The 21,801-nt window shown below is 39.4% G+C and overlaps 1 protein-coding gene and 1 long non-coding RNA gene across 3 annotated transcripts in view; one reads left to right on the forward strand and one right to left on the reverse strand.

Moving 5' to 3' along the window:
- LOC109966953 (uncharacterized) overlaps positions 1-9,858 on the reverse strand; it is a 48,879-nt gene extending 39,021 nt beyond the window's left edge. The window contains exon 1 of one of the 2 annotated variants that reach the window (XR_002275853.1): positions 9,762-9,858. This is a non-coding gene — a long non-coding RNA (uncharacterized LOC109966953). Of the gene's footprint in view, positions 1-5,279; positions 6,096-9,761 lie in introns of those variants that run through there. The other variant, XR_002275854.1, reaches the window with a different exon arrangement.
- A 4,715-nt stretch (positions 9,859-14,573) lies between these two features.
- On the forward strand, positions 14,574-21,036 carry tmem161a (transmembrane protein 161A). Its single transcript, XM_020612306.1, has 11 exons — positions 14,574-14,711; positions 15,170-15,273; positions 15,353-15,436; positions 15,678-15,769; positions 16,000-16,156; positions 16,504-16,719; positions 16,914-17,057; positions 17,165-17,278; positions 17,428-17,602; positions 18,002-18,098; positions 18,324-21,036. The coding sequence occupies exons 1-11, from the start codon at positions 14,709-14,711 to the stop codon at positions 18,617-18,619; spliced, it is 1,482 nt and encodes a 493-aa protein (XP_020467962.1). The 5' UTR covers positions 14,574-14,708; the 3' UTR covers positions 18,620-21,036.
- Positions 21,037-21,801: the final 765 nt, after the last annotated feature.

The following is a 21,801-nucleotide window of genomic DNA, read 5'->3' on the forward strand; positions in this document are numbered from 1 at the left end:
CCCCGCGCCCCCCCCCCCCCCAATTCTTCTTCTGCGCTCCCTTTCCCTCTGTCTCTATCTCTAATATGCACACATAACTGTGCGCATGCACCAAACAGGTTAAGGTAGTGTTCTGTTACCTTTACGCATAAGGATTCACTGGCAGCACGAATCTTGCGTCTTTTATGTTTACCATGTCCCCACACTGCTTTGGAATAACCCAGAACTGTTTGGGCAATGATGTATATGGAGTCCAAACCACAGGCTCCTTCAACATAAAATCATCACAAGAATAGCACGAATATGCTATTCGCCCCCCCACCCCCACCAGCACACACACACACACACACACACACACACACACACACACACACACACACACACACACACACACTACATCTACAAGGTGAAGTCATCCCTCTGCAGGATGACATATTTAACTGTCAACCACGGACTGGCGTAACAGGAAAGCTCCGTGCTACATGTACGTACATGTACCTACTAATACCATCATGTCTAGTGTGACCCCCTAGTTATAGCACAGCTCTTAAGTAGAGGGAAGAGATGCTTGCCTTCCACTGCTTCCCCTAAAGAACACAGCCCCTCACAAACAGCCAGCTTACTGTTGTTGTAAAGGCCAGCGCACACTGACCCATTTCACACCACAGTCTCCGTGCTGAGTCAATTAATCCATGAAATTCTTTGAAAGCATGACAAACTACCAGATGCCTATATAACTTACAGTACAGTAGAAAGGCCTCCAGCTAAATGTCAACAATGATCTAGAAAAAAAGTGCGCTGTGTACTTGGAACGGCTAACTGGCGACATGGTGACAAGTTTAAGCAGGACGAGCCTCTATGATTCTTTGTAATCACCAAAACGTAGTTATTGTGCTGTTCAAACACTGCACTTTCAGAGCAACTCTAATACTAAGCGTTTCAATCCAAACGTCATGGTAAAGTACTGTAATATGACATCTTAACAAATTGATATCTTTTGGCACAAGTCGATTTGTTAATAGTTAACTGGTGTGCAGTTCGTGTGATGTTACAGACAAGCTAAATTTAATTAAAGCCGATTATTTGCACATACACACTATTCTTTTTCATTATTTTTTTTAAATGTTGGGATGACATTTACTATTAAATAGTCTATCGTCGGTGATACAGGTCCTTAAATTAAGAATGAACACATGGCATACTCACATATTCAGTCTAAATGAAACAGCAATTTCCGTAATTGGACAATCGTGATGTGCTTTGTTGTTAAATGAGTCACAGTCATTTAAATCCACATAGGCCATGATGCGGTCGAGATTTTCTTCTACACTCAATCCGGGATAGGAGCTTCTCTCCCGGGCACTACCCTGTTCTCCCTGTCTACGACCAGGTGGGATGTCGGAACACTGCCCATTTAAGACAAAGCCCATTTTACGCAGAGCAACATATAATATATGTGGGTCTATCCTGGAGGGATATACCGGGAATAACGTCCACTACGGGCCGTCAAATTAAACGCATCAAAGCCAGAGTAAGGGAAAATGACAGAGAGGAGAAAACATCTCGGCTATCAGCGTCAGATGTTGAGCGCAGAAAACGGAGGGCCGCCCGGGGGCCTCGTGATCAGACTGCCAGGGAAGACGCGCGAATTAGGCATGCTCATTGGCGCACACATGGGTGAGCATCACAGATATGGGGTGGGCACAATGGACACGCAGTAGATACAAGAGAAAGACGGACACTGGGAGATTCACAGAAAGGCAGTGACATCTTGGTACAGGCTTTTAAATGCTACCAAACTGATCCAACATCATAAACAGCTAAGGTCTGTTGTTCGATCACAATATAAGGTCCTCAATCCCTTCTAACACCCACCGAACGGGCCTCCAGAGCTCCTCCAGCAAAGTGAGTAATCATTTTATTTCTGTAGGGTCCACTAGAAAACGTCCAGTTAAAGAATGCACAATGTGTCAATACACATCAGCACTGTGCAGTAGCCCATAAACAAATGCACAACAACCACAGCTGCTTTTGTCTTGCACGGCGCAACAGTGTGCAACACCGGTACTTTCGCATGACTTGCTAGGCCTTGAGCAATATATCACACAACTGATCATATTTAAGGATTTGTTGACAATGTTTTAGCAACGTCCTGCCTGGGTAAATAAGGGCAGAAGGTTTGTTCCCATAAAGAAACACAGAACAAGCAGAGTGTAGCTAATGAACAGGATAACAACCTGAAGGGCACAGGTCAGGGCGTTAGGGCAAACGTTAGAGAGAAGCACAGCCTATAAAATACATTGTTTCTAAATCATTTGATTTTTCGCAGATAACAGTTTTACCCTATACGAGTATTCATTACAAGCTACATTTATATTTTCATTATCTGTTTCAGGGAAACGATTATCTGGAGGTCTACAATGCATTAACCTACTGTAGGCTAAATAGAAGATGGAGTACATCAGCACATGGTGGTGTGGCCTGTGGTGTGTTAGCTTTACGTGTTAAACAGGTCTCTATACAGTTCACATTAAAACACATTTCTATTCAGAATTATGAATTTTACTCAAAATTAAAAAGTCCTGTGCGTGCGTGCGTGCGTGCGTGTGTGTGTGTGTGGTTCCGTGTAGCTACAGTTTTTTTTTTTCCACTTGAATTTTAAACAGTTCTGCAGTGTACTGCAGGTTTGCATAGAAAGCTTTGGTTGTTGCAGTGCAGAAAAATATTTCAAGAGATATTTAAAGATTTTTTCTGCAAAAAGTAATTTTGTAAACAATATCAACTTGCTAAGGCAAAAAATAAAGCAGAAAAAGCACTAACCAAAAAGCAGAAATGTTCCAGAATTAATAGTTAGGCTAGCTATTTATAAATGTTCCGATGTTAGTTTGAAAAAAAGTAATTTAAAGAAACTTCTGTGTTTACATTTGTGTGTTTATACTGTACATTAATAATGATTGACTCTCAGGTCTGCCTTTCATCAGCCTCACGTGTATTCATCTGAACACGCCCCCTGGCTGCGTCATGTTCTATCAAACATATTACAGTAAGGCGTGCCTTCTATTCTATTCTGTTCTATTCTGTAATTTTCATCTGTAATTTTTCTCTCTGTAGCCTGTTCACGTTTTTGTTTCTTGTTTATCGGCTATTTGTCACAAATATCCCAGTAGCCTTTATTTATTCACCTGCCAACTTGTTTTGTAGCCTGTGCTGTTTACTAAACGTGTCGGATTCACTGTGTTGGAACAGAAAAATAAACAAGAAAAATTAAAGGATTATTTTTCTTTTTTGTTACTGTCACAAGAAAATCTCAGAGATAAGAAGATGCACAAGCCAAGTAACTAAGCTATAATAAAAAGGTTTTCCAGTTTAAATTGAATGGTTTCAATAGATGTGTTGGAATAAACCTCGAACGTCTCTGTCCTTGGTACTGAAACGAATGAAATTCCTGGATGAAGGGTGTAAGAAAAAAACATGCCGAAATAGTTTTTGGCTTGTTCGTGCAAATCTAAAACACTTAGTATCTCATAAAATTCAATAAAATACATTTTGAAATTAAAACTGAGTCGCCAAGAGGAACAATCATTTTAATATTTTAATCTTCACAAGCTCAGCCTACATGAAACCGAGAACCGCTGAGAACAGTGACATTTTTTTTTCAGGTAATTGTTTTTCAAGAAGAATTAAATAACTGTGAATATTTAAATTTTCAAGTTCAAAAGGGAAAGCTAACTTTTTTTAGTTAGCCCATTTTTATAGGAAACACTATTTAACTATAATATTATAATTAAATATTACATTTCTATCAGCCAGATTTTACAGCTTATGATATTAGTTATTATGGAAATACTGGTTATTACAGCAAGTGTATGCACTCAAGTTAAATCTCTCTTTCTTAATACAGCTTAACCCTGCTAAACTTTATATAAGGCCAGTGCTGTATGTTTGATACTTTTGTGACATGATAAATTGTGTGTTTTGTGTATAAATATATAAGAGATATGCTTTTACAGCAGGCCTGTACTTGTTGCACACACTGAAGGAAAGTAGATTTCACCTGAATTGTTTTTATATCAATAACATTTAAACCATTATAATAACAGCACAGATATAAATTATATTAAATATTATCATTTTATATAATACACAGAAATCTTATGTTTTAAATCAGCAATAATTGGATGCCATTAATGTCACAGCTATTAAGTTTAGTTTAAGGAAAAATTGCTCTAATTCATGAAAATGTGAAGTCCTCCAGTTGTACTATGTTGTATGTTTCCAATACTTTGGTGGCTCTCTATTGTAGTCAGTTGCAAAGGCCTGATAAATTAATTTCACACTGCAGCTCCGGAGAACATTTTCTCACAAACAAGAGACCAAAAAAAAAAAAAAACGCCCAAAGAAAGAAAGAAAAAAAGTCAACATCAAGTTCAACAACGTGTTGGTGCTCATTAGCATCACAATGCTGTCTGGGAGCGCACAAGTCTTCTTAACAAGAGGGTCTGGCGTCAAGTCCCTCCACCTCCCCACCAAGGGGACATTTTCCCAGGCTCTGCTAACAATCACACAACTGTTTGCTTTATAAACGCCAGCTCTGGGGCCACTCAGCCCGCCTCATCACCGCTCAATGGATGCTCCTGCTAGTTCGGGAAGGCAACTTGCTGCCACTCCGCATTTTAGGTTTCAGGTTGGACTATATTTCGTCTTTTACCTCCTGTCCATTACGTCAGCTTTAGTGACTTGTTACTTTTTTGTTTGTTATTTGATATTCACTTTGTTCCTTACTTTACAGCTACTTCATATTCGTATTATTCTTCTTAATAGTATTATTCTATCTATACATACACAGCCTTAAGGTTAAAAGCGTCAGAAACCCCCAAATAATTTGTTTTTAAAAATATACTTACACGCCATAGCCTTTGAGTACATCCCACACCTCCGGTTCAAGTCCATCATTACGCAAGTTTTTACCAGTGATCACAATCACACTATAAAAGAGCCCAGAGTCCAGCGAAAAAGCCAAGAGATGCAAGCCTTCACTGGCTGAGAGTAAACCTGCACAGTGAGTGGATCCAACCCACAGAAGTGTGTTTTTAAAACACTTGTATTCAGTGACCAGACACAAGCAAAGGCCAAAGACTGCTGCCAGCATCCGCTGCCCCATCCCAACATCTCTTAGCAGCCTCGGATGACAGTGTGAGCTGAGCTGCTGCGTCGCTGGTTGCCCCCCCACTCCCCCACCCCACACCACACTACCCCCACCCTCTGGAAGACGTGTACAGAAACCCAAACACTTTTCGCACCGCTTTTGCTTTGTGAACAGGTGTCCGCTGTTTTGTTTGAAGCTGCATCCGTCCAGCATCCTTTTTGGCAACATTTGATTCTGACGTGGTGAGCCACGTACAGCCTCTGGGGCTGTGTGGTGGGAGAACGCAGAAAGGAGCGAAGGGAGGCACCAACCAGGACCTTTGGGAAATGCACCAGACCCAAAACTTGCAACAAAAAGCATTAGCTCGACGCCACAAGATGTTGAGGAACACTATGGCAGAATGCTGCTTGGCAGAGGGTGTTAACACAGATGTGTCACAGAAGATGCCTGCTCCTCATTCACAGCATATTCAATCCCCTGTCTCCTCACAGTCAGCTGCACTGATGAAGTCCTGATGGCACCGAACACAGAGACTGGTTTAGAGAGGGACCGGCTGAGCAGTGATCTCCAAACCTGCACCTTGCTTGACTGAAGCATTTGTGTCACCAGCTTGCAGGACGAAACCGAGCCAAAACGGCGACTGCAGATGTTTTATATTGTATAGTTTCAATTCGCTTGCAGGCGGACTGCATGAGAAATGCGCATAAGAGAAACGAGTAGTGAGAGATGGAGATGACCAACGAGCAGTACACAGCAGCGGAGTGTGTCATGCTCTTGCCGCAGCCTTAGCAGCATCAGGAGAAGCAAATGCTTCCCTGGTACTCCTGTGGGTCACGTTGCTTGGCGTTGTGCGACGTCTCCATCCTGTGCGTAACGGAGCGCACGGTGGCCATTCGTGTGCTAAATGTCATCCTTAGAGCTGAGCAAAGCAGCCGAATTCCGTCTGTAAAAACACAAATACAAATTGCAGATACATACGCAGAACAGTCGACGCTACAGCCGGGTGCTACAACATCAGCCCTTGAAACGAACATGATTGTTTGCATGGTGGCGTCAGGCGCCAGGATAGGTTATTCCAAATGTGTTATCCAATAGGCTCGCGTGTAGGATTATTCGTGGGGTCTCAACAAGATTGATTTGTGTTCACTTCCGCTGCTAGTGCTGTATTATAACTAGGCCAGGTCTTCATTTTGTAGCTTCATTCTAGAGAAGAAATATAAACTTTTCCTTCTCTGAAAGGTACTTTAAATTTGATAAATAAAGATGTCTTCAGTGTGTATATTGCATGTGTGTTGAATGGCTATGTCTACTGGTGTGTCTCCAGTTTCCAGCCACTTCAGCAAAACTCATTCAGAAGTTACTACTTTCTACTACTACCACCAGCAGTACTACTACTACTACTATTATTTTATTTATTATAGCCTATGTAATATAGAATATTCAAAATATATATAATGATCCAGTCTGACACGTGAAATTAAATAAAAGACTATTTTATGCATTCCTTATGAGTGAAGCCATACATTAAAATTCAGTTGTTTTCCAAATTAATCGCTGAGAATAAGGCACAATAAGGTGGTTAATGTTACAAAATATGACAAAAGGAATCATATTTTATAGCCAATTGATAGACCCACATTTATTTTTCTCTGTAAGTCACATGAGTGTGCAGTGCGCCAGATATATAATCAATCAGCTGTTTATTACCGGTATACGTGCATAGTAGCCTAATATAGGGACCGTCATGGTTTTTGCTTCCTCATAAATGAACGGCAGCTCACTGTTGAAGCTCTGCACATGCGAACAGCATGTTTTACCAAAAACACTTGTGTAAGGCATTACACAAGGAATATTATGGGAATATCTGGTGTCAGAAATGCCACATAGCAGAAAACAGCCCATAATAATTCAACCTCTCACAAGATCTCCAGCGGACTTCACGACCAGTCGAGCTAAGCAGTGACATCTGTTGGTCGGAAAGCAGCAAAGCTCGGGCCTGTGTGGGATCTGGTCTGGCCTACATCCACAACACACTGAGAACTCCATTAAACGGTACGACCCCATAACGGCAGCATAAATACAGCCTCTAAATGTGCGCAGTCCAATATATTCATATTATGCATGTGACTGAGGCAGCAAAAGGCTTAACTTTTTCTTAAGGTGTTACTATGCTCATGAAATGCCCTAAACATTCTAAAAGGTTCATGAGTATAACGATAACAAGTCTGTAAAAAGATGAATTTTTAATGATTATTAAGGTCCACAGTAAGTTGATCGTATCGGATAATAATCCGTAGGTCTATGATGATGCGGGAAAAAAAGACATCAGTCTATAATGGTACAATTTGTGATTTGCATTGAAATGATTACGGGCACATAGAAATAAAACTACAGGCTACAAAACGGTTCAACATTAAAGCCCACCGTCATCCAAATGTTATTAAAAACATCATTTCATCAGTAAAATAGCTGTAAATCTATAGGCTATATAAAATATGTCATAATGTTACGTTTTGGTTTTATAAAAACAACGGCGGAGTTGTGTCTTTTCTTGTGTTTACGTGTTTATGATGAATCAGTACGTGTTTGCGTTTAAAACGAAAATTATGTGGTGGTGATTTTGTATTTTTTGGAATCATCTCGCAAAAAGTGAATTTGGTCTGTTTTCATTTGTACACGTGGGTCTTTATCTCGATATATTCATTCTGAACTGAGTATATATACATATATCGTTTAGTTTATGGCAAGGGTCTCGCAAAATAACTGTCATGTTAAAGTAAAGTTGTTTCATTGAGGATGTTCTTGTTATTCTTTGGAGTTTTGTGAAAATTCTGAATTTTAAGAATCAGGAGTTTCAAGATATCTTGATCTTTAAAGTTTTAAAATGCAGTTCAGTCATTTACTCTAATATAGTGCTAATAGGTATTTTATGGAATAAAGAACATATACATTAATTAACAGTGTTTCTCAATTTACAGTTTCTTAATGGTGTTTTATTGTTGCATCAGTCCTCTTAAAGACTGATGGACTGATGCTCTCTGCTTTTAAGACCTAAGAAAAACACTTAATATATCACTTTTTAATTTATTAGGTGTCATTTATATAAATCCTGTTTGGTGGATTTATTGAGACTCAGGAAGCTGCCATTTTTACTGAGGTGCCATAATATTTTAAATCTTTTTCCTGATTAAAAATGTTCTTTGATATGTGTATAATTTAAATAAACATAGTATAAGTGATCTGAATAATTTGCATAGCCTAAAACTCAATACATTTTATACATGTCATATGTAGCACTCAGGCAGAACCATTCACAGCCTACTCCCCCTCATTCCAAACTGCTTCTACCTTCGCCTTCAATTTATTCATTTTTGTCAAATTTGTACAACTGTTAGGTCATCATGCACAAGCACACTGAGCCCTGCTGGGTTCAATTGTTAAGGACTGGCCAATCCAACTGGCTACTTTTGGGAATTGTTTTGGACACTCTTCAGTGGGGTTTGACCTGACATGGGGGCATAAAGGCATCAGAGGTCACACATCAAGACCAACAGGGCGAAAATATTTGTCCTTCCCTCTGTCATGCCCCCAAATCAGCACCTATAAAATACTGCAGTTAAATAAGTTGTGTTGTGACGTTGGGAGTTTCTGATGCTCCCAGGAATTTAAATAGTTAAATAGCAATAAAAAAAAAACAAAAACAAACAAAAAACGAAAAACACAAAACAAATGCAGGCTATTAGCAAAACTCAAATAAGTGTGGTTTTACAGCTTGTTAATGTCAAGTCTGCAGAAAATATCCATGAATACTAAAAAGTGCTAACGTGCCTGTTTTCATCTATTTTTTTAAACTGAGAAAAGCAACAACAGGCGTCTCCTGAAATTCTCTGAGCTCTCAAATCTGAAATTTGGATTTCTTGTAATGCAGCTTTATAGATCTGCTGATATGTTAATATGAGTCGTTATGCTGCCTCAGCAGCGACTGACATATCAGGGTCATGGGAGAATTCTTCATTGAGAATAATTTTGTTTGATAGTTTATAAAAATTAACCAATACTACAGTAAATACATTGTTGTTACATCATACTTCTTTTGCGAGCACCAGTTGCAAGACCGGTGAGTAAAGAGAACGGGAGTCAGATCCGGTATTGGCGGTCAGCTTGCCAGTAACAGTGAGCTAAGAAGAGCTAAATCTCCTTTATTAAGGTGACATGAACACGCAATAGGCAGAGTGCACAACAGATCCACTGGCCTAATACAAGGGCTTTCGAGGAAATGGCAGCTCACTGTATCAGTAAGGAAAACCTGACATCAGACATCTCCAGACTCCTAAAAGGCGTCAAAGAACCTTGGCCATGGAGCAGCAATGTTTGGGCCTTCAGCTGAAGCCATTCCATGTGCTCATCATCACTCCCACGCCAACAAAACAAACAACCAACAAAAACCCATAAAACAGAAATAAGACAGCTGCAAACATTAAAAATCTGTTGTCTGCTGATTAATTTCAGCCTATCAAACCAACGTAAATGCACTATCAATCAATCACACACACGAAAAAAACTTTTAAATGAAGGTGAAAAATTAAAGCAAAACACTGTTCTATTAGCAAACAACAACAAAAATTCACCAACTTACACTTTCCTGGTCCTTCTAGCTCAGAGTGACGGAGGTGTTGGTCCATTCCCTTTCATGTGAAAACAGACTGGTGTTCTTACTGCTTTCCTGGTTTAATTGGGAACAGGCTGAAGTTTATGCTAATAAGCGCTGACATCAGTCTTAACAGCCTCCACTCCATAAAGGAAAGGGGCAAAGGGCCAAAGTTGCGCCTCTTTTCCCAGGCATTTCCGTCGGTCAAGTTCAAGCGCAGCTCAGTGCGCATGATTGTCATTCAAAGCATTGAATTTGCAGGTGGGGGTATCTAGTGAAACGTGAATTTCTTGAAATGCGGTAAATGTTTTATCAATTAGTCTCTTAACAAGACAACTTCAGAAACAAAGCTGCTTGCTTTGAAACACTCAAATGGGAAAACTGGTGGAGATTGTCCACAAAAATGTCCTGAGCCTAAAACGTTCTCTGGCTTTGATGGTAAGAAATATAAACATGCAGTGATGGAAGAAGCACTTAGACTGCTTACTTAAGTGAAATTATCAATGCCACAGTGTAGAAATACTCTGTTACAAGTGAAATTCTTGAGTTCAGAGCATCACTTAAGTAAAAGTACAAAAGTATTAGTATCAAAATGTACTTAAAATAATACAAGTACAAGTAGCCTGCTCATTATGCAGAATGGCCCAGTTCACATTAATGCATATCATATAATACTATAATACTGTAATTATTAATGATCTAAACATCACATTGAACCTTACAATTTGTAAAGGTGGAGCTAATGTTAACTACCTTATAAGTTTATAACTTGAAACACTTTTCACACCACTGGGTAGCTTATGAATTTCCCGCCGGGTATCAATAAAGTCTTATGATTTTGCTGTATTTTGTTTGATTAACCTCATTCTGAGAAGTAAATAGCAACTAAAGTTGTCATATCAATGTAATGATTAAAAAGTTCAATCATTTTCAATAAAATATAATGAAGTCAAAATATGAAGTAGCAGAACATGAACAACACTTAAGTAAAGTACACATACCTCAAAATTGTGCTTAAGTACTGTACTTGAGTAAATGTACTTAGTTACTTTCCAGCACTGTAAACGTGCACATATTTGTTATATAACTTGGCTTAATTATTTCTAGCTAGTGGGGTTTTTAACTTTTCTTTAAAAAGTGGTTTTGAAAATTCAGCAGTACTATAAAGCTAGAAAGCAGCCATAAATTCTCTCCTGCTGTGTCTAGCTGAATTGACAAAAATGAGAACTTTACATGGGAGCACAGGGATGCAGACATGAGTCCTGGTAAAGGTCATTAAAAAAGTAAATTCATCACAGAGAAGAAGTAGAAAGAAAAAAATGGATGAGCTAGAGATTTTTAAGATGTGAGATAAATTAATAAGAGTTTGTGTAAAAACTGGCTTCAAGTCAGTGCATGATGTTTAATATTTCTTAGTACCTCCTTATTGTTCTTTTAGTGTATATAAATGTTTGTGCAATCATATTTTTATGGCACAAACACTGTAAAATAGACCGTTAAACTTTACTGTATGTCTTTATGTGTGCATCACCCATCTGTGCATACTGGCCACTGGATCATCCATGGGATCATCCATGTTATAGGAACACAAGCACTCAGTGAAACCGAATTAGCAGAGTCCATTTGCGTAATTATATTGCAATTGTGCAATCACTCATGTCATCTAAGTCCACAGTCTTTGTGAGGATGAGCCAAAGTAACAGCTTAGCTCATCACATCAGAAATAGGCCAAACTAATTCTAAACTGAACCTAAAACCAGAAGACCAGATCCAGTCAGTCAACATGCAGACACAAAGCTTCTTAAGGCTTCTTTTGTGAGTAGGTTTTGTGCATAGCTTTTGTGTGTACATCTGTGTGTGTGTCTGTGTACTATATAATTTATGTTGGACACACAATCCTTCAGCTCTTTTTGTTTGTTTTTATGATTAAAGCCAGCACAAAGGAAGAATCTACAAATGTGACATCACATATTCGATTCTTAAATCTCAAAACTAAGAGAATCTGAATCAGAAACCGCTTTACTGGCCAGGTGTGTTGGACACACGAGGAATTTGACTCTGGTACAGCAGCTCTCAATGTGCATGTACATGTCCTTATGTAAGGCAGCGATGGGCAAGTAAACAATATAAGGCTGAGAACAGAAAGGAAAGAAAGTAATGTGCAAACAAGCAAAAGGAATGTGCATTAGGAAATAAGTTAAAATAAAAATAAGGTACTTAGAGACCTGTATGTTCAAACAGTCTAGGTGCATTTTAAGGATTTATATGTACAAGGAATACAAGGAATAGCTGCGGAAAACAATAACGTGGTCCTGGTAGGTGTGCTGGGACACTAATTGATCAAACTTACTGTATTAAATTCTTTCAATGAGCAGTAGAGGAAATTATTTTGGCTTGAAGTGCTACAATATTTGGTAGGACTTTGATGTAGTAGTTCTTGCCTATTTGCTGCAGAAGCCAAACATCTGTGCATGCTATGCTAAATAAGTACCATCACTAAAGAGTAATCAGGAAGACACATTACTTAGTTGCTTGGTTTATGACTAACACATACTGTTTTCTTGACCAAAACAAATAAAGACAAGACTTATGACTGTAATATTTAGCTTGACTACATACAGTGCAGACAACAATGGGATAATGTATCAGCAGTTAATCACCTCTATGGACTCTTTCTATGTGGTCTCTTCCTCATACAGTATGTCTGTGTCTGGTAATTAACAGTCACAAGTCTCAGTCCTTCCTAAATAAACCACTGTGACAACATAGTTCTGGTCCTGGTTCCCACAGTTATCCCCAAAACTGCAGAGGAGGCAGCAGTTACCAAAAAGACAAAAAGGAAAAGAGTGGAAAAATGACATAATGGTGGAAAGAGTTTCCTTTGACAGAGCAACCTTGCACGGTTTGCATATATTCAGATCAGGAATACCATGGATAGGGCCAAACAATGACTAGCCAATGGGAGGCCAGCGTCCCTGCTGCAGGCTCAGAAGCAGCCGCCGGGATCCCAGTAGCACCCACAGGGAAGTGGTGTGGGAACTGAGAGGCCCCCAGAGCTGAGCACAGGGTCGGGAGCCACTTGTACCCTGCAGAGAATTAGCATTTCACTGGTGTCCATTTTTTCCCCAGTAATATCTGTCCCACCACTTCAACCACAGACAAGATGGGGGTGTTTTTCCACCCAAACAGAGACATTTCTTCTCACAGTATTTTCACATCTGAAATGTTGCGCCAAAGTAGAGAATATTTAAGTCAAATGTATGTTAGATGGTGTTATGGTTATGAGTATAAGAACATCCGACTATATGTAGCATGATCCACATGTAAAGACTTCATAAAATTCTCAATTGCTCTAGTTTGTGATATCAGTCCATACATATTGTGTATATTTTCTCAGCAGCAAAAACAATGGAAAAACAAATACCTTAATTTACTTAAAAATAATATCCAAAAACAAAATTCTAATTCTAAAGATCCATTCCTTCAGAATCTCACAAACTAATTGCCTCAGGGTATAAACTACAGCTGCATCAACAACATTCCTAGAGCTCAAAGAGTCTGATATTAAGGCAGCTCTTGGTGCATTGATTCATCCTCCCCCCCCACACACACACACACACACACTGGCCTGTATATCCATTATAATGGCAGCTCATCCTCTGTAAAGTAGAGTTTTTCCAGAAACACGCCCTCTACATATCTTTTTCCAAAACCATTCACTGCATTCAAATCTGTGTTTAGCGTGTGCATTCGTGTTATTTGGGTGGTCTGCTGAGGCTGATTGAGTTCCCACTTTCTGGTAATTGGTGACACCCCTTCTCCTGAAGGTGTGTCTGATCCCTTGCCCTGTGAATTTGCGCACAAGGGCATGATGCTCCAGTGAGTGCTATGAATCTGATCAAATAAAGTGATGAAACAACTCTGATGGGCATGTGTGTACTACCAGGCAGGCACCTGTAAACATAGCTCACCTAAAATGAGTTGTCTGTCTTAACACATTACTCGTGAAACACCTCATGGTTTACAATAATCTGAGGCTAAGAAATCATCTTTATACATTAACAAATTACAAAGGTATAAACTTTGTCTACAGATCTGAAGATAACCACATTGTTATTATAAAGTGATTCCTTTTAATCCATCTAAATAGAAAAATAATGCTGTAATACATGATTATATCAAAATGTTGCAGTCGTCGTCTTTCACCTTTCCCTGGTGTCCGTGTCTTTTAATGCCAAAGTACAGAGTACGAGGAGCATATCTGAGACTTTAAGCTTCACCATTTACATTCTGTTTGTTTTCATCTAACCACATTTTAAGATGCATGATGGTGGATGCATGAAACATGGAGATTATCATTCGGAGGCTCACACAGAGGACTTCAGGGGCACTGAAGAAGAACAAGGAATTAAAATTTTACATTCTAATTAGAGATGAGGAGTGGGAGCATGATGGTAAATTAAATCAGCTTTACGGGTTTACTTGTTAAATATTAAATATTTCCATGCTTTCCCAATTTAGAACAGAATAGCATATCTGCCCAAAAGATGTTCGTAGTATTAGGCTACCAGTGGAAACAATATCGTTTACTGGGTAAACATATAGCAAATGTAAAATTCTAAGTAATTGTCCTGCATTTAAAAATTTAGTTTTTAAAAGCCAGTAAATATTAGCGTGAGTTTCAAACATCGAAAGGATTTAGGATTTCTGATACCTCTTTTAGAAGCTTAAAATTATTAGCTACAGTTGTTGTTGTCACGAAGTTTGGAATTTACGAAGCTTTCGATGAACACTAGACAGTCCACAACTACATCCGGGGCATTCAGAAGTTTCACATGTCAGTCGGTTCACATCCATGGGTTCAGCTGTGAAATCCTGGCGGTATGTGAAGACGCTCCAGCAGCTACTCCCGATTTAAGGCTTTCTGGAGAAGAAATGGTAACTCACTTTACATCCCAGTTTATTACCAGCCTCAACAGCTTGCTGTTAAGTTCCCTATCTAGCCGGCTTTTTACTGGTTACTATGAAAGTTAGTTTGCTAATGCTAACTAGCTTGCTGACACAACGTACAGCAGCACTGACAGGTGGTGAACTTTAGCTAAATTTAGCACAGTAGCCATTTGCTAACTTTCATTCATTTTGCACGGGCTTTCAACACATCTTGTGTTTAAAATGGTTTAACGTAATGTGTTGCTTCTAATAGGTAATAATAGGTTCGTAGCATAGTATGTGACATAGCTTCTACCGGACCCTGGCTGTTTTCTTGTGCTGTGTCAGTACATTATCTTTGACAAACTGCCACAGTTGCAGACAAGATACTGTTGACATAACTTTAACAGTGTAACATGGGAGCTTCTAAATCTCATAGTTAAACGTTTGTGTGTTTGCTCTGACAGGCGCTGATGGGAATTCAGCTTGTGGTCAGCTTGCTGGCTGCCACCGCTATGCAGAGGATGGCTCCACATTACTCATTTGCACGCTGGCTCCTCTGCAACGGCAGGTATTGGTACTTTTATAATACGTGATCCACATAATGTGCTGCCCACTGTTTACATGCATGTGCTTGTTGTTTCTTACAGTTTGTTCCGGTTCAAACACCCAACAGAAGGAGAGCTGTGTGCACTGGCACGAATGCAGATGCCCAAACAAAACAGGAGAGACAGGTGAGAGTTTTTTGGGGGGAGAACAAAGTTATGCTAGTGAGAGGAATGAATATTCTTGAGAACATTTAATTTATTGATCTCTGCGCTCTCTGAAATAGTGAGTTTTTCCTTTTGTTAGTTCAAAAGGCTGCTCCACTCAAGCAATATTTTGTCTCTCTCAGGTTTTCTTTTTGTAAAACTCAAGAACATAAGTATATTTGTCTTTTTTAACATGTCTTGTCTTTTTGGGATTTTTTTCTAGGAGGCAGAATGGGGAGAGCAAGCCTCTCACAGTGCCCAAAGACATTGACCTTCATCTAGAGAAAGCTCCCGTCAATGTCATTGACGCTCTTGGTAAAGCAAACACTGGTTTGTTCACATCACAATGATGTTGTGCAAGTACAAACACTGCTCAAGAGCAGCTGTTAACGCACAACTGGCGTCACTATACATTCACAACATTTACACCTTAAGTTATATTCCTGCATCAAAACAATGTCATAGTTTTATAGATATGAACTGGTAGAGCTCAACATATTCTTCTAAGCCTACTAATATGTTTTTTTCTTTGTTTATATTTTTAGTGCTTCATTTTTTCCTGGAGTATCAGTGGCTGGTAGATTTTGCAGTCTATGCAACAGGTGTCTACTTGTTCACAGAGTGTTACTACAGTGCAGTGGATGCCAGCAAAGAGGTCAATATCGGAGCTATCTGGTGTGTTCTGACTGTTCTCTTCAGTCTGTATCCTTCAACAGTACACTCACTTAATGCTACAACAGATGCAAACTTCCATATTGTTTAAACCTGCAAAACATCAGAATCTTATTTAAAACAGCAGTCTCTAACTTTTTGTATGACCAAATAGCAAAGATGATGAAGCATCTCGACACGTTTACAAAGCTGTAACATCCTATAATCAGTATACATGCCAAAGTCATAAAGGGTTGTATGAAAAATAACAATTTATATTTTAAAATTGGTCCATGAACTAAAAATAAAGTAGCCTTAATAAGATGTACAGTGAGTCTTAGGTTGGGTGAATTGTACTTTTTGCTCCAGGTTGTTTTCATTTAACCTACAACCTTCAGAAAGACCCTTCACACCCTGATGAGCCACTACTTCCACTCCAAAGAGGGCGGTGAGCGCTCAGTGTGCCTCGCCTTCGGTTTTCTGTCCCTGCTCGTGGCCATGCTGGTGCTGGTGGTCAGAGAGGACTACCTGGAGTTTGGTCTGGAGTCAGGCTTTTCCAGCCTCTTTGACAATTTGGAAATTTTTGCCAAGCAGCAGGGCTACGCTGATTGGTCGTATGTATCTGTCTTCATAAAGATGACTTAAACTGCTTTGTTGCCTTAAAGGAAGATGTTAAACTGATTGACATTGCATTTAAGAGGCACAACCTTTTTTAGTGCTATGTGCAGGCCAGTAACAGACGTAACAGATGTCTGTGTTAGATGGAGCCATGCTGAATTATTGACCTCAGTAACTCTTGTGACTTCAGAGTCCCAGTGACTAAGCTCACAGTGAAGTTTGGTTTGGCGGCTGTCTGCGCTTACATTGGTGCTCTCCTGGCCTTCCCCGGATTGCGACTAGCTCAGACTCATCTTGATGCAGTACAGATGAATTCAGACCGCCCACTCATCCAGTAAGAACTGATATTGTCACACTGCAAAAGGCAATGCACTGTGCCGTTTGAACAAAAATACTTTAACTGTGTCGCTCTCTCTTTGGTGTGTGTGATGTCTCCTGCAGGATTCTTCTGCATGTGAGTTTCCTTTCTCCAGTTATTGTGTTGGTGTTGTGGGTGAAACCAATTACAAGAGACTTCCTGGTCAATGCGCCTATGGGAAAGACCTCTGTCACAATGTGAGTGCACAGATATATTTGCTGTTCATCTTCTACAAGTACTGACTCAATTCTGTGAAACTAACAGTGGCCAGTAAAGCAAGATGTTCTTGAAAAGCAGTTCTGACTTTTTTTTTCCTCTTGGTCCTTTTGTAATGTCACTCTTGCAGAGTGTCCAGTGCAGCATTTGACAGCTTGCGCCTGTGGATCATAGTATTGCTGTACGTACTGCGCCTAGCACTGACTCGTTACCACCTGCAGGCCTACCTCAACCTGGCTCAGAAGTGGGTGGAGCAGATGAAGAAGGAAGCAGGGCGGATCGCTGCAATTGACATTCAGAGGAAGGTCAGATGCTGTTTATGTTTGTAAAATGGCTTCAGAAAGTATTCCGACCATTTCCCTTTTTGTACGCTGCTGTAGGATGATTTTGAATTGATTCAGTCATTTTGTTCATCAGTGTATACCCAATAACCCATAATAAATATGTAATGTTTTTAGAAATGCATGCAAATTGAGTAAGAATCCAGAAGTGAAATCTCTAATTTGCTAAACTAAAGCAATAATATGTACCAAAAGTGAAAAGGGTCTGAAGCCGCTGCAACTCTTTTATCTTTTGAGTGTAAACAACTAAATTTGAGTGTGTTTACAGTGAAGAGTTAAGTTAAAAAATGTTTTACAGCTTGCCCACATACAATTACAATGCAGCTGCACTCGGGGACTAAACTGGATGTTCTTTTTTTTCAGGTCACACGTGTGTTTTGCTACCTGACTGTAGTCACTCTCCAGTATCTGCTTCCTATTTTGCTCATACTCTTCTCAACACTATCACTCAAGGCACTAGGTAAGGAAAATTCCATTATCATAACCACTGCATTAAAGGAAGAATCCACTTTTGAATTTTATGTGTTTGACTATTCCTGTGTAGTAAAATGTTAGAAGCATCCATAGTAAATGTCAAGTTTTAGGGACCATCAAACATGACAAGCAAACGATTCGGTACCAAGCTTCCATTTTCCTCTTAATTCCAGTGTTAAAACATATTGACCGATCTTTAACTCTCTTGCAGGGGACTTTTCTTGGCGGGCTGGTGCAGAGACAGTGACACCAGCACTGGTGATGCCCACATCAGCGCCTGTGCATCCTGGAGGTCTTGATGAAGATGAAGAGGGGATGGATGACATGGAGGAGGACATCCAAGCCACCGTAGCTCACTTGTCAGCAACCTTCACCACACTGCGCTCCGTCCTCACTCCGCTTTTCTTCCGAGGCTTCTTCGCCTTCTTCACCTGGTGGGTGGCTGCCTGCCAGGTCATCAGCTCTCTGTTTGGTGTCTACTTCCATCAGTACCTTATGCAGAACTAATGGAGGAAACACGCACACACACACATGCACTGCTCTACCTGTAATGCAGCTATTGTTATCCTGTTGCAAAGGATGCCTGCAGACAGGACATTTTATTACAATACACAACTACTGACACAATACAACTTGACTTTGGCTGTAACAGAAGAAGAAGATGAAGGTTTGTTGAGACAGTTGTAGAAAGGTGTCTTTTGCTTAATAATAATATTAGAGTGAACCAGGGCCTCTATCTCAAAGCAAGTTCACGTTTACCTGGCTTTCTTTGGGTCAGTGTTAGGCTTCATTGAGTCTAACTTTGGCAGTCTTCGATAACCGGTATCATGAAGCTGGTTGACAGCTGGCTCACTTAACTCTGGGTTTACTGAACCAGCTACAAGCATGTTCATGCAACTTGGATACAACATCAAAAGAACCATGTGCCACATACTCGGTACCCACTGGAAAATGATTGGGCTGTTATGGCAGCAAGAAACGATTCTGTGAGGTGAAATGCACTCAGTATGTTAGGTCTACCTGTTGCTTTAACGTTGTCATTTTGGAAGATGAAGTCTTTGCTACATATGTACAGGGATGTGTTCATTTACCCTAGTCTCATTGGTATAAATTGGGTGGACAAAATAATAGAAACACCTGTTAGCATAATGCAATACAGTTCAACAAACATTTGAACGTGATCGCCTTCACAAAGGCAGGATTTATTTTATATTAGGCTACATTAGTTTTAGCTTGGTGTGCCCAGTAAAGTGACAAATGAGACTATACAAGTAGACCAGAATAAGAGGCTTTTGAAATTGTAGGAATAACTTATGAATCTTAAAGGTAAAGTTACAATTAAGTGTAGGAATCATAATGTAGGCCTTTAAAATAGTTTGGTATTTTCAACATGTTCCTTAGTGTAAAAAAATGTGACATTCTGGCTCTGTATTTGTCTGTGTGAGCAAATTATTAACACTGATATACTTACAAACAATTAAAGCTACTTCCTGCTGCTAAAGTAGACCAATGTACGGATAGACAGAAAGAAAGAAATGCTTTATAAAGTCTGTCTGACCGAAATTATTCTGAACTTCGGACTTAAGTCCATGTCATGATCTGGTAAAAATGAAGAATCAATTTTTCCTGTGATTTGATTGGTCAGTAGTATAGACTTTTAACAGGTTTTTATCGGATCTTCTGAACTCAACCTTCTCCAGATCAGGTTCAGGCAGCACAGGCTACCATGGCGAGCTACGTTGGTTAAAAGTGAACCAGCTTTTTTATGCCAGAGTTAAGCATCTAACCCACTGATCTTGCTTTGTGATGCAGGCCACTGACTATCTTCCAGCTACTTTATTTCATTTTTCTGAAGCTGTATCTATGCCAGTGTTACCTGAACCATTCTTAACAGAACATTGTTAAACATGCTGTATTTTAATATATTTAATGGTACCAGGGTGAGTGTTAGTGCTTTCCTCAGTTTGGAAATGCCTTTTTATTATTGTGAGGGACTCTTTGTGCTCCTCAAGAAACCGATTCAAGAGTGCTAAATTTTCTGTTTGGTTTTTAACCTTTTTCTGCTGTGATGTATTTAGAAGTAGTAAAAGTCAGATCCAGCTTAGTGAACTGAACAAAGCTGAACCAGGCAGAACTGTAGTCATGGCTGTATATGAGTAGTTGCTTTATATTAAGAATTTCCTTCTTAATTCCCAAGTGCCTGGAAGCTCAGGGGTTTTGAGTGAGTTTTAAAATCTCCATCCTCCTCCTTCATGTGTATTGAGAACAAATAATACGCATCTGTTGATAGATGAAATTAGCGGTCCAAACCTTTTCCTTTTATTTTTAAACACTACTAGGTGAGAAACTTGTTAGTTCTTATTCAGTCACATCAATTTTTTGCTGTTTTTATTGCCATGCAGTCATGTACATGTAAGAATAATCAAAGCCTTATTTGAATCAGTTTTGCATTAGTGATTTTATTTATTTATGATATGTTGCCTCAAACAACTGATAGGAAATTTATACAGATCTAATTCTGTACATTTTGGATTCTGTTGGTGGCAAGTTTCTTTTTTTGTTTGTTTGTTTTTAGCTAGTGTATTGAAATTGAAAGCTCTGAAACTGTAATACTGTGAAGTTCATATCGAAGTGTTGCATTTTGAGATTTTTTTTTAATGCATGGTGTGCAGACATTTGGCTATAAACTGATTGTTTTGTTTGTGTAGCACAATAAAAATTATTAAATTATTTTCATGTAACTTAGATATTTCTCTCAAAAGCGTGGGAGATACTGATAAAACATTTTCTTTTAAAAGTTGCTGTTCCAGTTGAGAAAAGACACATCTGGCAATGGAGTGTTGCGCCACTGTCCTTGGTCCTGACCTCTGACCCTAACCTTCTGAGAAGATTGTTCTTTAATAAATTAATTAATATGAACCTGATCCCCCTGAAGAGTCTGTTTATAGTTTGACCTTGGCCATATTTTCTGGAAAAATCTAAACTACATCCAAATCCAATTTGCCATTGCAGTGTAAAATCATTCCAAGTACAATTCTAAACTTGTGATAATTATCAGAACATTTACATATACAAGCCATTTGGAACAGTTAAGGAACATGACCTTTCACCAGAGTGAGACTGGAGAGGTCCTTTTGTCTGAAAGCTTACATGATTTATTGGTGATACCATTTCACTTCCACATCCAAACAAAAGATTCTCCAATTTAGGGAAGGGTGGCCACCTTGCTGTCTTTTCTTGTGCACTGGGGCGTGCTTCACTGGAGAATTTGTCATCACAGAGCCACTTAAGAGCAGACAAATTTAAGACGGTACTGGTCTACAACACTAATAACATCCACTAAATACTGGCTGTCTGAAATTTGGGATGCTGCACTTCTATGGCAATCATGTGCTGCTTTTTTCAGACCGTTAAGGGTTGCTAGAAAAGAACTAAAAGTAAATATGCAAGGAAATGTTTGTGTTGTTTGACAATATGACTAAGGAGCGTGGTTTGAGCCTTGCACATTTGTAAGTAGCATCATCACCACACATGACCAGTGGAGCTCTGCTCCTCTCTGACAGGTCTGAAGGGTGACAAGGTTGACATATCTATATAATCACATTAATGATGTGCATCTGTGCTGGGCCCCCCGGCCCCCTCTGTCTGCTCTGTGGACTGCAGCGAGCCAAGTCAGATGGTCATGGCTG

This window comes from Monopterus albus, unplaced genomic scaffold (assembly GCF_001952655.1).
Source record: "Monopterus albus unplaced genomic scaffold, M_albus_1.0 scaffold122.1, whole genome shotgun sequence".
NCBI classification, from domain to species: Eukaryota; Metazoa; Chordata; class Actinopteri; order Synbranchiformes; family Synbranchidae; genus Monopterus; species Monopterus albus.